The 11,403-nt window shown below is 34.7% G+C and overlaps 2 protein-coding genes across 2 annotated transcripts; one reads left to right on the top strand and one right to left on the bottom strand.

Annotated features, from left to right (window-relative positions):
• The first annotated feature begins 456 nt into the window (after window positions 1-456).
• Window positions 457-6,015, top strand: LOC111994848 (uncharacterized). The gene is made up of 13 exons (XM_065760605.1): window positions 457-696; window positions 777-861; window positions 947-1,017; window positions 1,452-1,566; window positions 1,694-1,773; window positions 2,752-2,836; window positions 2,932-3,012; window positions 3,745-3,839; window positions 4,010-4,060; window positions 4,305-4,385; window positions 4,551-4,623; window positions 4,719-4,796; window positions 5,735-6,015. Exons 1-13 carry the CDS (start codon window positions 581-583, stop codon window positions 5,771-5,773), a joined length of 1,050 nt encoding a protein of 349 aa, XP_065616677.1. The 5' UTR covers window positions 457-580; the 3' UTR covers window positions 5,774-6,015.
• An 845-nt stretch (window positions 6,016-6,860) lies between these two features.
• Window positions 6,861-9,139, bottom strand: LOC111994890 (cytochrome c). Its single transcript, XM_024026776.2, has 3 exons — window positions 8,833-9,139; window positions 7,481-7,614; window positions 6,861-7,218 (listed from the first exon to the last, which is right to left on the bottom strand). The coding sequence occupies exons 1-3, from the start codon at window positions 8,942-8,944 to the stop codon at window positions 7,123-7,125; spliced, it is 342 nt and encodes a 113-aa protein (XP_023882544.1). The 5' UTR covers window positions 8,945-9,139; the 3' UTR covers window positions 6,861-7,122.
• Between the last annotated feature and the right edge of the window lie 2,264 nt (window positions 9,140-11,403).

The raw sequence follows: 11,403 nt of genomic DNA, 5'->3' as shown, positions 1-11,403 counted from the left end.
AAAGCATAATTATGAATCATCTATTAAAAAAAAAAGAATATAATATGAATCTAAAAAAAAAAAAAAAATCTAGCACATTTTTAAATTTTTTTTTTTATAATTCGATAGATTGGATTGCCAACTACTACTATTAGTAGGATTATTAATATTTATAAATTAAAAAAAAAAAAAAAAAACTGAGTAGGATTATTATTTATTTATTTATTCTTTTTTTTTTTTTTTTTGAGAAGAAGGATTATAAGTATTTAGTAGGAGTGGTTAACTTTTAGTGCTATGGGCCGAGCATGAAAGACAAGGCCTCTATTTTGGGCTCACGGCCCATTATTCATTGACAAAAAAAAAGATGGGCCGTTCCTATTGAATATTTAAATGATTTTATATCAGAAATTAGATATACATGTTATAAAAAAAAAAAAAAAAATTAGATATATATATTTTTTAATTTTAATTTTAAAGAACCAAATGTATTAAATAAAGAGAACCGAAAACTGAAAAGCATTTTGATCGATCGCTAGGAAAAGTAAATTCCTTCGGATTTTGAAATTCCAATTCCAATTCCAATTCCTCTTCTCTCAGGAAAATGGATTCCTCAAACCTCACCACGCTTTCCGAAGAAGAAACCTCAGGCTCAGAAGATCAACAACAACAACAACCTGTCTCTGCCTTTGCTTCCGTTCCAATTCGCCCTCCAACTCAGTGAGTTCCCCTAACTCGCTCTCTCCAATTCACTGGTTTTCGTTTCTTTTTTCTCTAAATTTCAATGGTTTTTGCTGTAGGAGTTCGTTGCAGAAATACGCACCGTTGGATTGGTCCGCTTATTTTGATCGTGAGGATGACATTCGTATCAAAGATACAGAAAATGTTAGTCTCAGTCTCAGCAATTGGTGCACTGTTTATTCTAATACAAAAAGCTTATTTTTTTGTGTGTGTATGTTTGTAATTTTAGGTATTTCATGTATATATGGCGGGAACAGAAGGCCCTGTGGTTTTTTGTTTACATGGAGGTGGCTATTCTGGGTATGTCATTGCTTTCATTTTAAATGTTAAAGTTGGAGCTTTGATTGAATTAATTCATTTTTGAGTTGTGTAATGTGTGTGCTTTAGAATGGTTGTTTGTTTTGCCATTCATAGGAAAAAAAAAGTTTGAATATGTGTTTTTGTGTAATAAAAAAAATTGGGTTTTGATTTTTTATGGAAAAAAATTTGATCTTGAGGATTTGTGAATTTATGTTTTTTTTTCTGCGTGCTTAAAATGCATGTTGCTTAATACACGCACGCGCACGTGTGTGCTTGTGTATATATAGTGGGTTTTGAATCCATGATCTTGTCGTCTACCTTTCTGTTATAAGGGGAAGGAGGTGTCATTTGAGTTGGAGCTCATTGGCTATACGTAATGTTAGCTAAACTATGGCAATGTGATTTGATTACATTTCATGTTGTACTTTCGCCAGGCTTTCATTTGCGTTGGCAGCGAGCATAATCAAGGAGAAAGCTCGGGTAGTGGCAATGGATATGAGAGGACATGGGAAGTCATCAGCAGAAAATGAACTCGACCTTTCTATTGAGGTGTAAATATAAACAGCAGAAAATTTATTCCACCGGTCATGTAATTTAGGCCTTTTTTGCCCCCTTTTAAATTTATTTATTTTTTGTCATAGTCTATTCATGAAAATTGGTACTTTCATATTTGCAGACTATGTGCGATGATGTTGTGGCTGTGGTGAAAGAAATGTATGGAGATTCACCCCCTGCAATTGTACTTGTTGGCCACAGGTTGAGCTCCTTCCATCTAATGTTCTTGTATTTTATAGTTCTCTTGGTTAGTGGAAATCCTTTAAGAACGGAGGGGGGGGGCATGTTTACATACATGGTTACATTGATGAAGTGACAATTTAGTTACAAGTCAAAAGTGTTTAACGCCTTAGGTCTGATTGCTTTTTCTTCAGTAAGATGTATTAGTATTTTCTTACAAAGTTAAAATTGTAGTTTTGTATAAGCAATTAATCCATATAAAGTATATGGACACGTACAAGAAGAGATAGGGAGATGGTGTTATGTACAATTTCATGTTTTAGTGATAGTTTGGTGATGTCATTTCATGTCCTTAAGAATAAAGTGGAGTCATGTTTTAGTGATAGTTTTGTGTTGAGGGTTAGTTCAGGGAAGGGGTAATTAGTCCTTTTAGAGAAGGGGGAAAAAAAGGAAATTTTAAAATTTTCTGGGGTTGCGTAAGGGGGTGTTAAATAAATGTTTATCAAATACTAAAATTTGGTGGAATGAAGAGTAATTGAACTATGTAAACTGGTAAAGAGATATTATTACAGGATGGATGTTTTGGTGTTGATAGAAGGTTTTCCAACAAGTTTTATTGAATAAAGCATCTGGGAGGGTTTGTGAGGTTTTGTTGGAGATAGGAGATTTATGGAACAATTCAATTGATGGGTTACAATTTTTATTTTTGGATCAGTAGGATTACAATTTTTATTGGTTGCTTGCAGAATATGAATTTCCACAATTTGCTTAGCTTTTATATGCTGTCATTTTAATATTGAATGTAGAATTTTACATTTCTCTTAAGATTTCCCTTCGCAGAGTGGACAGTATTTGTGACACATTTGTACTCTTATTTTGCTTTGTTCTCATTAACGAAACTTAAAATCTTACTTAATTCTTCTGTTTGATTAGACTTTACTTCCTTTACTACATTAACTAATTATTATCATTGATCTGACTAACTTAACCATCATACAGCATGGGAGGCTCAGTCGCTGTGCATGTTGCTGCAAAGAAATCATTGCCTAGCTTGGCTGGACTTATTGTTGTGGATGTTGTGGAGGTTGCTTTCTACAATATGACCTTGTCGCTGCTGCCTGTGATTATTTTCTTATCAGTGGCACATTGAAGCTATGTTGACAATCACAAAATTTTCAGGGAACAGCTATGGCTTCATTGATTCATATGCAGAAAATCTTATCAAGCCGGATGCAGCATTTTTCAAGCATTGAAAAAGCGGTACTTCTTGTCTAGTTTTTTATTTTACTTTTCTTTTCTTTTTCTTTTTGGGTAAGTGAGTTTTGATCCCAAGGGGAGGGGAAAGGGAAATTCAAACTAGTGATCTCTGCTTCATGATGCCTGGTCCCTAGTCAATTGTGGTATCCCTTGGGGTTAGTATTTTATGTTACTTGGTTTATGATGGAGACCGTGTGTAGCTGTAGAAGTTTTATCCACAAGCCATAATTTTTTCTTTATGGGTTTATCCCTTGAAAGTCAAACAATAATTTTTGACATCTTTTTTAGCTGCGGTCTAAACATTAGAAAATTTTGCACCAAAATTCATAGTCTGTTATGCACTTATATCTCAGACTGTACGAGCATGGTGCAAGAGAATTCATATCTTTGCTTGTTCATTGTTGCTTTGCTTGTCTTTGACAAATGACAGGTGGAGCAAAACCGGGGAGAGGACATCTTAGCTTTGTAAATTTTACTTATTAATTTTTTTAAAAAAAACTAATAAAAAAATTTTATCTGGAGGATGAAAAAATTAAGTCTTGAGCTACTTTTTTCTATAAATTGTATGTAGAAATCTCAGATTGGTGATGCACTAATCTGCTGCCTCATGGACCAACATAATTTTTCACACAATGTTGGAGTAGCAGTTCTAAGTTTAAGTGATATTTTTTTGTGTAAGCCTATTTTCACTGCTGAAGTTTGCCAGTCATAATGGATTGAAATATTTGTTTGTAGATTGAATGGAGCATAAAAGGAGGCTCTTTAAGAAACGTGGATTCAGCCCGTGTGTCCATCCCTGCTACATTGAAGTATGATGATTCAAAGAAATGGTAAATGCTTCTGTAATGTAACTATACATTTTATGTTGTGAATATTTCCAAGAGTCCCCTGGATTCCCCAATTTTATCCATTTAGATGACCAGTTGGGGCCTATTATGGTTTAGTCAGTGTAGACTGTGGTGCAGCACCTAACAGACATTGTTCTAATTTTGTGCTGCAGTTATACTCACCGAGCTCGTCTTGTAGAGACAGAACAATATTGGAGGGGCTGGTATGATTATTATTAGTATTTACATTTATAACATACCTAGCGATGATGCTTAATTTGGTGCTTGTGGGTATTAGATTTGATACCTAACTCTTCAGTGTATATCTGAGATGGATTGTCTCATTTTTTATTCTTGGATACTGTGGTTTAACTGTCCTAATGCTACATCCATGCATGTAACAATGGTAGCTTTTGTTATGTAAGGCATTTTCACATCAATTCAACTACTGAAATTAGTTACACACAGGTATGAAGGCCTTTCAGAAAAATATCTGTCATGTACTGCCCCAAAGTTATTGCTGTTAGCCGGAACAGACAGACTGGACAGGTTCTTTCCACTAAACTTGCCTTATATAATCTATTGAAGTTTAACAAGATCATCAGTATTTTATCCCAGTTATTGTACCTTTTTAACAACTGGCTGGCTGGTCTCATAAAATTGAAATTGGTCTGGTTGATTTTCTAAGGAATTCATTGTATTGTTTTGTGACAGAGCTCTCACAATTGGTCAAATGCAAGGCAAGTTTCAAATGGTGGTTGTTAGACATACTGGGCATGCAATACAGGTTCATAATAGTTATTTTTTCATGGTGAATTTCTTTTTGTTTTTCTGTCTTTTTTCTAAAAAGTTGTTTAACTTTTATTTTGCACATTGTTGCAGGAAGATGTACCTGAAGAATTTGCTACTCTGGTACTGAATTTTATCTCTCGCAACCGTATAGGACCTCATGGAGTTGAGGTTGGTGTCCATATTCTCTTCCTTAATATGATATCTAGGAAAGGGATTCTGGACCTCTGGTATTCTGTAGGAATTAGTTTTTTGTTTAATTTCTTCAAAACCTGAGTTGTGCATTCCACCTTAGAGATCATTGACTTCAAGGTTTCATATGTAGAAGCGCCAATGAGCCTACCTCCTCCACCTAAAAGTTCTAGGCGGAGGGTGAGGTTGTGGGTTCAAGATGCATTGGGTGTGTGTGCAACTTACCAATAAAAAAAAGTTTCACATGTAGAAGCAATAATTGGTGAAATGCCATGGGGCTTGGCATGTCTATTTAAGGCTTCCAACTCCAAAGTTTTTGGTTCTTGTGAGCCCCCACCTGGAATGCCTCAGCGGAGAGTGCCTAGACTAATTTTAATCCCAAAAATCTCTAGTTTGACTCTTGGCTGAGGCATTTCGCGATTTACCCGATGCCTGCTCAGTAGAGGTGTGTAGGCATACGGGGTTTTACTCTTAGGGGTGTCCCACTGGCCCATACCTTGAGGGGTTTCCTCATCATTGAAAAAAAAGAGTTTTTGGTTCTTGTGAGACACTTGCCTTATTTGTTGAGGGGCTTAATTTAGGCCTATTGTCACACTCCTGATTGTCATCTATAATCTATTCCGTGCCTTGCTAGGAAATGTTTTCAACTTCTCATCATGTGCTTTGTATTTTTTCCATGCAAGTCCCTTTTTTTGCACAAACTTGGCAAGAAATTACAGTGTGCTGGTGCAGCATTGTGCATGATATGAAGATAGTATTCTGCAATTCTATTTTGTCATCTAGGTTGTCTTTCGAATTAGATGTCTAACCTGGCACAGGAAATTAATACAATGAACAATGATATGTCAGTTTTAACTTTTAAGTTATAAGTTATTCTTCAGTTTAGCACTCAAATCTTCTTTTTAAATGTTCTGCAGATACCAGGACTCCGCCGGCCATTCCAGCCTCAAGTTTGAATCTGATGTTGGAAAATCAAATGATGACAACCTCCTCCACGATGAGCAACCTTTTCCATGACTTCGGCCTTTTCTCGGTTATTGCTTCTTTTTCTTTGTGGGTGTTTGAGGGGGGAGGGGGTGTTTGGTTGGGGTGGAGGTAGTTAATGGAGAGTCAGAAATAATGATAAGCAGACAATGTTGGTTGTTTATTTTCTGAGATTTGCCAAAGCTTTAGTAAATATTTCCAGCTGTTTTCTTTACCAGAGGTTCTAGCTTAATTTGCAATCATAGCCTACAGCAAATCATTTCACAAAGGTCTGCTAATACAAGCATCATAATCACCTTAAAAACTGAGAGGATCAAAGTTACAAATGGTATGATATTGCCTTAATCAAAGCATTTAGATCCTACTCAACTCTCAAGTAATGACCCAGTAGTACCTCGTTTGTGTAAATTTGTAATAATTCTTTAGTGAGATTAGACTCCCTTTTAGAAGGGCCTTTATAACTAGTGAATTAAGGATACTTGCAAAAAAAATATGTACACATGTTGATTATTCGATTACCATGTGTGTGTTTTGCACGGTTGTGTATAGACTCATTTTATTTAAAAAACGATAAATTATATATAAAAAACCAGATTAGTTTGCAATTTTTTAATTAGATCATCTAAAGTTCTAAACTTATGAAATCATTTCAATTTCAAGTTTTTGTTTCCTCCTACCATGGCATCTTTGTTATCATGGACAGTAAGAAAGCATAGAAAAACTATTGATAAAATTTTGTCTAAGGTTATCCATAAATTAATTTGACAACCATTGAACTGAGAGCACATAGAGAAAATTGTCTAAAACCTATCCAAATAGAGATAAAAAAAAAATTCCCCAAGAACGAGTTTTGCTCGCTCCAACCATATCACCCACAGTTCGCCGAAAATATATATGCAAGGCAAAGTTTCATCATCTAGATCGTAGGGCCTCCTGGAAAAAGGGCATGATACCAAGAAGCACCCAACCACATGTTCATTCTTTTCATCACTTTCAGTTCCAACATTTTCAGTTCAAGGGAAATGACATCAGAAACTAATCCTCAAGCACAGACGAACATTATCAAGAATCAAAATAAAATTATCATTAGCCCAGTATATTCGGGAAATATTCGTGAAAAACTAACTGAAATGAATGTTCCGCTTGCCAATTACAGCAACCTCTTCCTTGGGACGCAATGACTAAGCAAAGCTCAACAAACAAAAGAGCATTGCAGACCTAAATGGTCTAATTTATTGGTAAAAAATAGTGCTTTTATCCGCACTGTGTGAATCTCCAACAACTACAAAATGGAATTGGGGAACTAAAGGTCTGGGAGTAATTAAGATGCAGTGGATTGCTTCAAATATGAAATGAGGTCAGCCCGATCCTGTGGCTTCTTCAGCCCGGGGAATACCATCTTAGTCCCAGGAATGTACTGCACAAACAAAAACAAAAATCAGAAGATTTAGTAATGAAAGCTACAACAAAACACTCACACCAAAAGAATTTATTACACACACAAATGCATATACTCGCACCAATGAAAAACCGCTCTCTAAAACATTGCAAGGCAATATTCCCAAAGTAAGATAAACTATCTTCAGTTTACTCTCTCTATTGCATACACACACATGCAAGGTTATCATTGCATTTTCTAACATTATGGCAAGTGTCTTTTATATTGAGTTGATTCATACCTTTTTGGGGTTCAGCAAGTAATCATACAATGTCTTTTCCTCCCAATTCACAGCCATGTTCTTGTTAGCAGCTGAATAGGAGTACCCAGGAGTTGTACCAGACTGCCTTCCGAACAAGCCATTCAGATTGGGACCTGAAAATTTATAACAGTTTTATACACAACTGCACAACTTTCAAGAGAGTAGCGATCACAACAGCTTTCAAAAACAAGTAAGCACAAAAAATTCTAAAGCATATTTACAAAACTAATTAATAAACTAACAAGTGCATCTGCATGAAGTTATATCCATAAGACACTTTACTTTTCTCAAAGCATTCATCTAAAGAAAGAAAAGGCCAAAGATAGTTTGTTTTTTGTACAATTTAAATCATTTCCCAACCTAGTAATGAAATTCTTGAAATAGCAAAATATTGTGAATTTTAGCAAACTTGAAACATGTTCTCCACAACACCCATCACAACGTCCAATAATGCAGTGTCCAACAATCTTAGCTTGGACATGAAATTTCTCATTAAACAAAAAATCAAACAACAACCAAGGCAAACTTCTTAATTAAAAATCCAAATAATTTCATAATTCATTTCTACCTATAAATGTGGAAAACAGTCCATATCTTTTGAAATCGGCACCTAAAGCCTTACACACCCACCGACAAGGAAGTTTCGAGGGTAAGAATTACTCCAAATCTAAAGTCTTCCACATTCATAAAGTGACATATACTTAAGTAATAACATAAAATATGTATAACAACAAAACACAATTGAGTTTAATCATTAATCTCATGTCCAAAGATCGATAAACATCCCGCATCAACAAGCAAAAGGGCCACCTTTAAGCTACCTATTTTTGTTGGGTCTTCATAAAATACACAATAATCCTTTCTCATGTTACAAAAAATCAATCTTACTTTTTTTTTTTTTTCAAAATTATATTTTTAAGACTGCTTGACAATTCCCATATCACTAAACAGCCTTCAAAAATAAATTCCAGCTCAAAAAACTGTTTCTATTCAGGGAATAACATTACAGAAATAAAAAAAATTTCTTCTTTTTTATTTTTTTTCTTCAACTTTCTAAGTAGCCAAACAGATCACTCGAATCAAAACCAGTCAGATCTATTCAAATTTCATTTCAACTACATCCTCATAATTAACAACAAAAAAACAGTTCATTCAACCCAAACAGATCTCAACAGATCAAAACCACACAACAAAAATCCAATATACATGAGCTAAAGTCACAAACTTTGAATTTCAATTTATCACTCAGATCCAAACACGCCGCAACCAAATCGAATATATATAAAAATAAAAAAACTAAAAAATCAGAAGAGAAAAAAACAAGTGAATACCTTGCTTGTGACCAGCGCCTTTGTCAACGGTGTGGCACTGAGCGCACTTGGTTTTGAAGATCTTCTCTCCGACCTTTGGATCGCCAGGTGGAGCTTCAGAAAACGACGCCATTTCTCTCTCTCTTTTTTCGGTTCTTCTAGTAGAGGCTGAGAAAGTTGAAGTGAAAAGGAGAGGTTTTTAAGAGCAAAGCTTAAAAAAAGAGAGAGAGAGAAAGAGAGTTTGCTGAAATTTCTAGGTAGAGAAGAATATTCGAGAAGAGGTGGCTGAGAAAGGGAGCGTGGTGTGCCACAGACCACGCGGTTATTGCCTCTTTTTTACGCATTAAATTTGACAACAGGTATTTCTAAGCCCTAGCTTTTTTGTCATACACGTGGCAGCTTTATATTACTCCGGTTCGAGCCGCTTCGTCGTAATTGTAATTGTTCTATGTGACAGATTGTGATTAATGATTTAATACTATTGTATGAACTAGTTAATTTTTTTTTACTGTTTACTGCAGATTTTGTAAGATAGTTGTGACAAAGTATGCGTTTATTAATATTATTAGTCAAAATTTCCTTTCAAATTTGTTAGGCATGTCTTTTTTGAATGTGCCATTCCTATTTTTTTTTGTTATTTCTTATAGTCTCTAGTCAATGAATGGTTTTTTTGTTTGGCTTCTAGCTTTTTTTTAGTGAAGGATCCACCAAAAAAATGGCTTCACGAGTTCGGAGCTTTGCTAAACTCATGGCACTCATGCAGTGGTGGCTCTATAATTTTTTTCTAGAGGGGTCAATAAGAAGATGTATTTTAGGTAGGAGATACATCTTGCGGTTTACATGGTTTCTTTATTCAAATTTGTACATCGTACTAGTAAGAGAATAAAAAATAAATTATAAGTTCTTTAGGTATATTGTTTTTTAATACAATGAACATACTAATTATTGCTTCTAGGATTAAATATTGGAAATCATCTATTATTTCTAAATACAATAAACACGTTAAGTATTGTTGTTAAGTGAATTTTAATTATTAAAGTTTAGAATGTTTTTATTTATTAGTTTATGTCTATACTCTTACAATTATTTTATTTAACAATTCAACTTCACTTTGATAACAATTGGTTTTTGTAATTTTATTGTAGGGACTCAACTTTGGATTTGACCCTGAGTATGAATGGGTTTTCAGCCCAATCAAGCCCAAACAATAAATTTGTAGAGAGTGAGTTAAAGGTTTAGGCGCTGGCCGTCGTTCACCAAGCATGAACTCTTTTTTATAAAAGAAAATACTTAGAGTTTATTTACAATTTGGGGGATGCTCCTCGGCCCGTGGCCGAGGAGCCCCTTTTCTTCTCCTTTCTCCCCCCCCCCCCCATTTTACTTTACTTGCTTTTCTTATATTTCCTAAAAATTCCAAATTTTAACTTTAACTTTAAAGTTATTTTTACCTTTTTAAAAACCTCAAGGAATTTTGAAAAATTACGAATCTGTAGAAATATTTTGTTAAAAGAACTTAAAATTCTTAAAACACTTTTTTCTTATAATGCTCAAAACACACCAAATTTTTCAATCATATAAAAAAATTCATTAATCATCTTTTTTTTTTTAATGAACATTTAATTGCCATGAGTCAGAGGTGGTGCCACCTTTAGTTCAGGGGGTTCAAATGAACCCCTAAGATGGCCACATTTTTTTTATATAATTTTTTTTCTTTGAGTGACATTTGACTTCCTAAAATAAAATTTTGAACATCTTGACTTTAATTTTTTTTAGGCTCAACTAATATAAACTTGAAGAAGACCCTATTAAGAATTTATTCTTGCAAATAACGTTATAATTAAAATCGGTAACAACTTAGCACTTATGATTTATTGTGAAAATGTTATGGATATAATAATTTTCAAGTAATTTATACTTTTGACCAAATATGTGACTAAAGTGGCTGAATTTGAACATACTTTTAATTTGTTATTTCTTGAGTAGGGACTAGGGGCGTGGGTTAATCAGTTAGTGGGTAACATATGTTAACACTAAAAAAGAATAAAATAATTAGATAGATGTTGATTCTTAAAAAAAAAAGAAAAAAAAAAGAAAAAAGAAAGAACCAGGGGCGTGAGATAGGAGATTGATTGGGTGAAGATAAAAAAAAATGTTAACACAACAAAAATTTTCTTAATAAATGTGGGGCCCATGGGCCTGATAGCCTCGGCCCATCGTGTAGCAGGCTCAAGGCCCACACCGAGGAATACTGACCATTCAAGGCTAAATTGGGGAAAGCCTATTTTCCGGATCCACGCCGAGGACCTCCTCGTCCTCGGCATGACAAGGATGATTTTTGGAAAAGACCAGGCCCAAAGTAAACTGTCACCCTCACACTTAATGCATTCACCTAACTCCTCTGGCCGCATTAATGGGGATATAACCCCTTAGCAGGGCAACGTTGATCAGAGTGAACCACTTGAGTACTGATAAGGCCTCTGATGGGACGGACGGCCAGAAGAGAGGCGAATGGATGATCAACAGATGGAAGAAGGAGATAGGAAGATGAAGACTATATAAGAAAAGCAAGTAAAGTAAAAAAAGAGGGGGGGA

The sequence above is a fragment of the Quercus suber genome, unplaced genomic scaffold (assembly GCF_002906115.3).
Source record: "Quercus suber isolate HL8 unplaced genomic scaffold, Cork oak 2.0 scaffold_373, whole genome shotgun sequence".
Lineage (NCBI taxonomy): Eukaryota > Viridiplantae > Streptophyta > Magnoliopsida > Fagales > Fagaceae > Quercus > Quercus suber.
Note: the sequence above shows the minus strand (reverse complement) of the source record. Positions and strands in the feature narration are given on the sequence as shown.

Bases quoted from the DNA above. Each gene is read 5' to 3' on its own strand.
- LOC111994848 (XM_065760605.1), top strand. From the start codon at position 581: ATGGATTCCTCAAACCTCACCACGCTTTCCGAAGAAGAAACCTCAGGC. The intron at 862-946 runs GTTAGTCTCAGT...TTGTAATTTTAG, and splicing joins GTATCAAAGATACAGAAAAT to GTATTTCATGTATATATGGC. The intron at 4,061-4,304 runs GTATGATTATTA...AGTTACACACAG, and splicing joins GAACAATATTGGAGGGGCTG to GTATGAAGGCCTTTCAGAAA.
- LOC111994890 (XM_024026776.2), bottom strand. From the start codon at position 8,944: ATGGCGTCGTTTTCTGAAGCTCCACCTGGCGATCCAAAGGTCGGAGAG. The intron at 7,615-8,832 runs GTATTCACTTGT...ATAAATTTTCAG, and splicing joins AGGCGCTGGTCACAAGCAAG to GTCCCAATCTGAATGGCTTG. The intron at 7,219-7,480 runs GTATGAATCAAC...TTGTTTGTGCAG, and splicing joins ACTTGCTGAACCCCAAAAAG to TACATTCCTGGGACTAAGAT.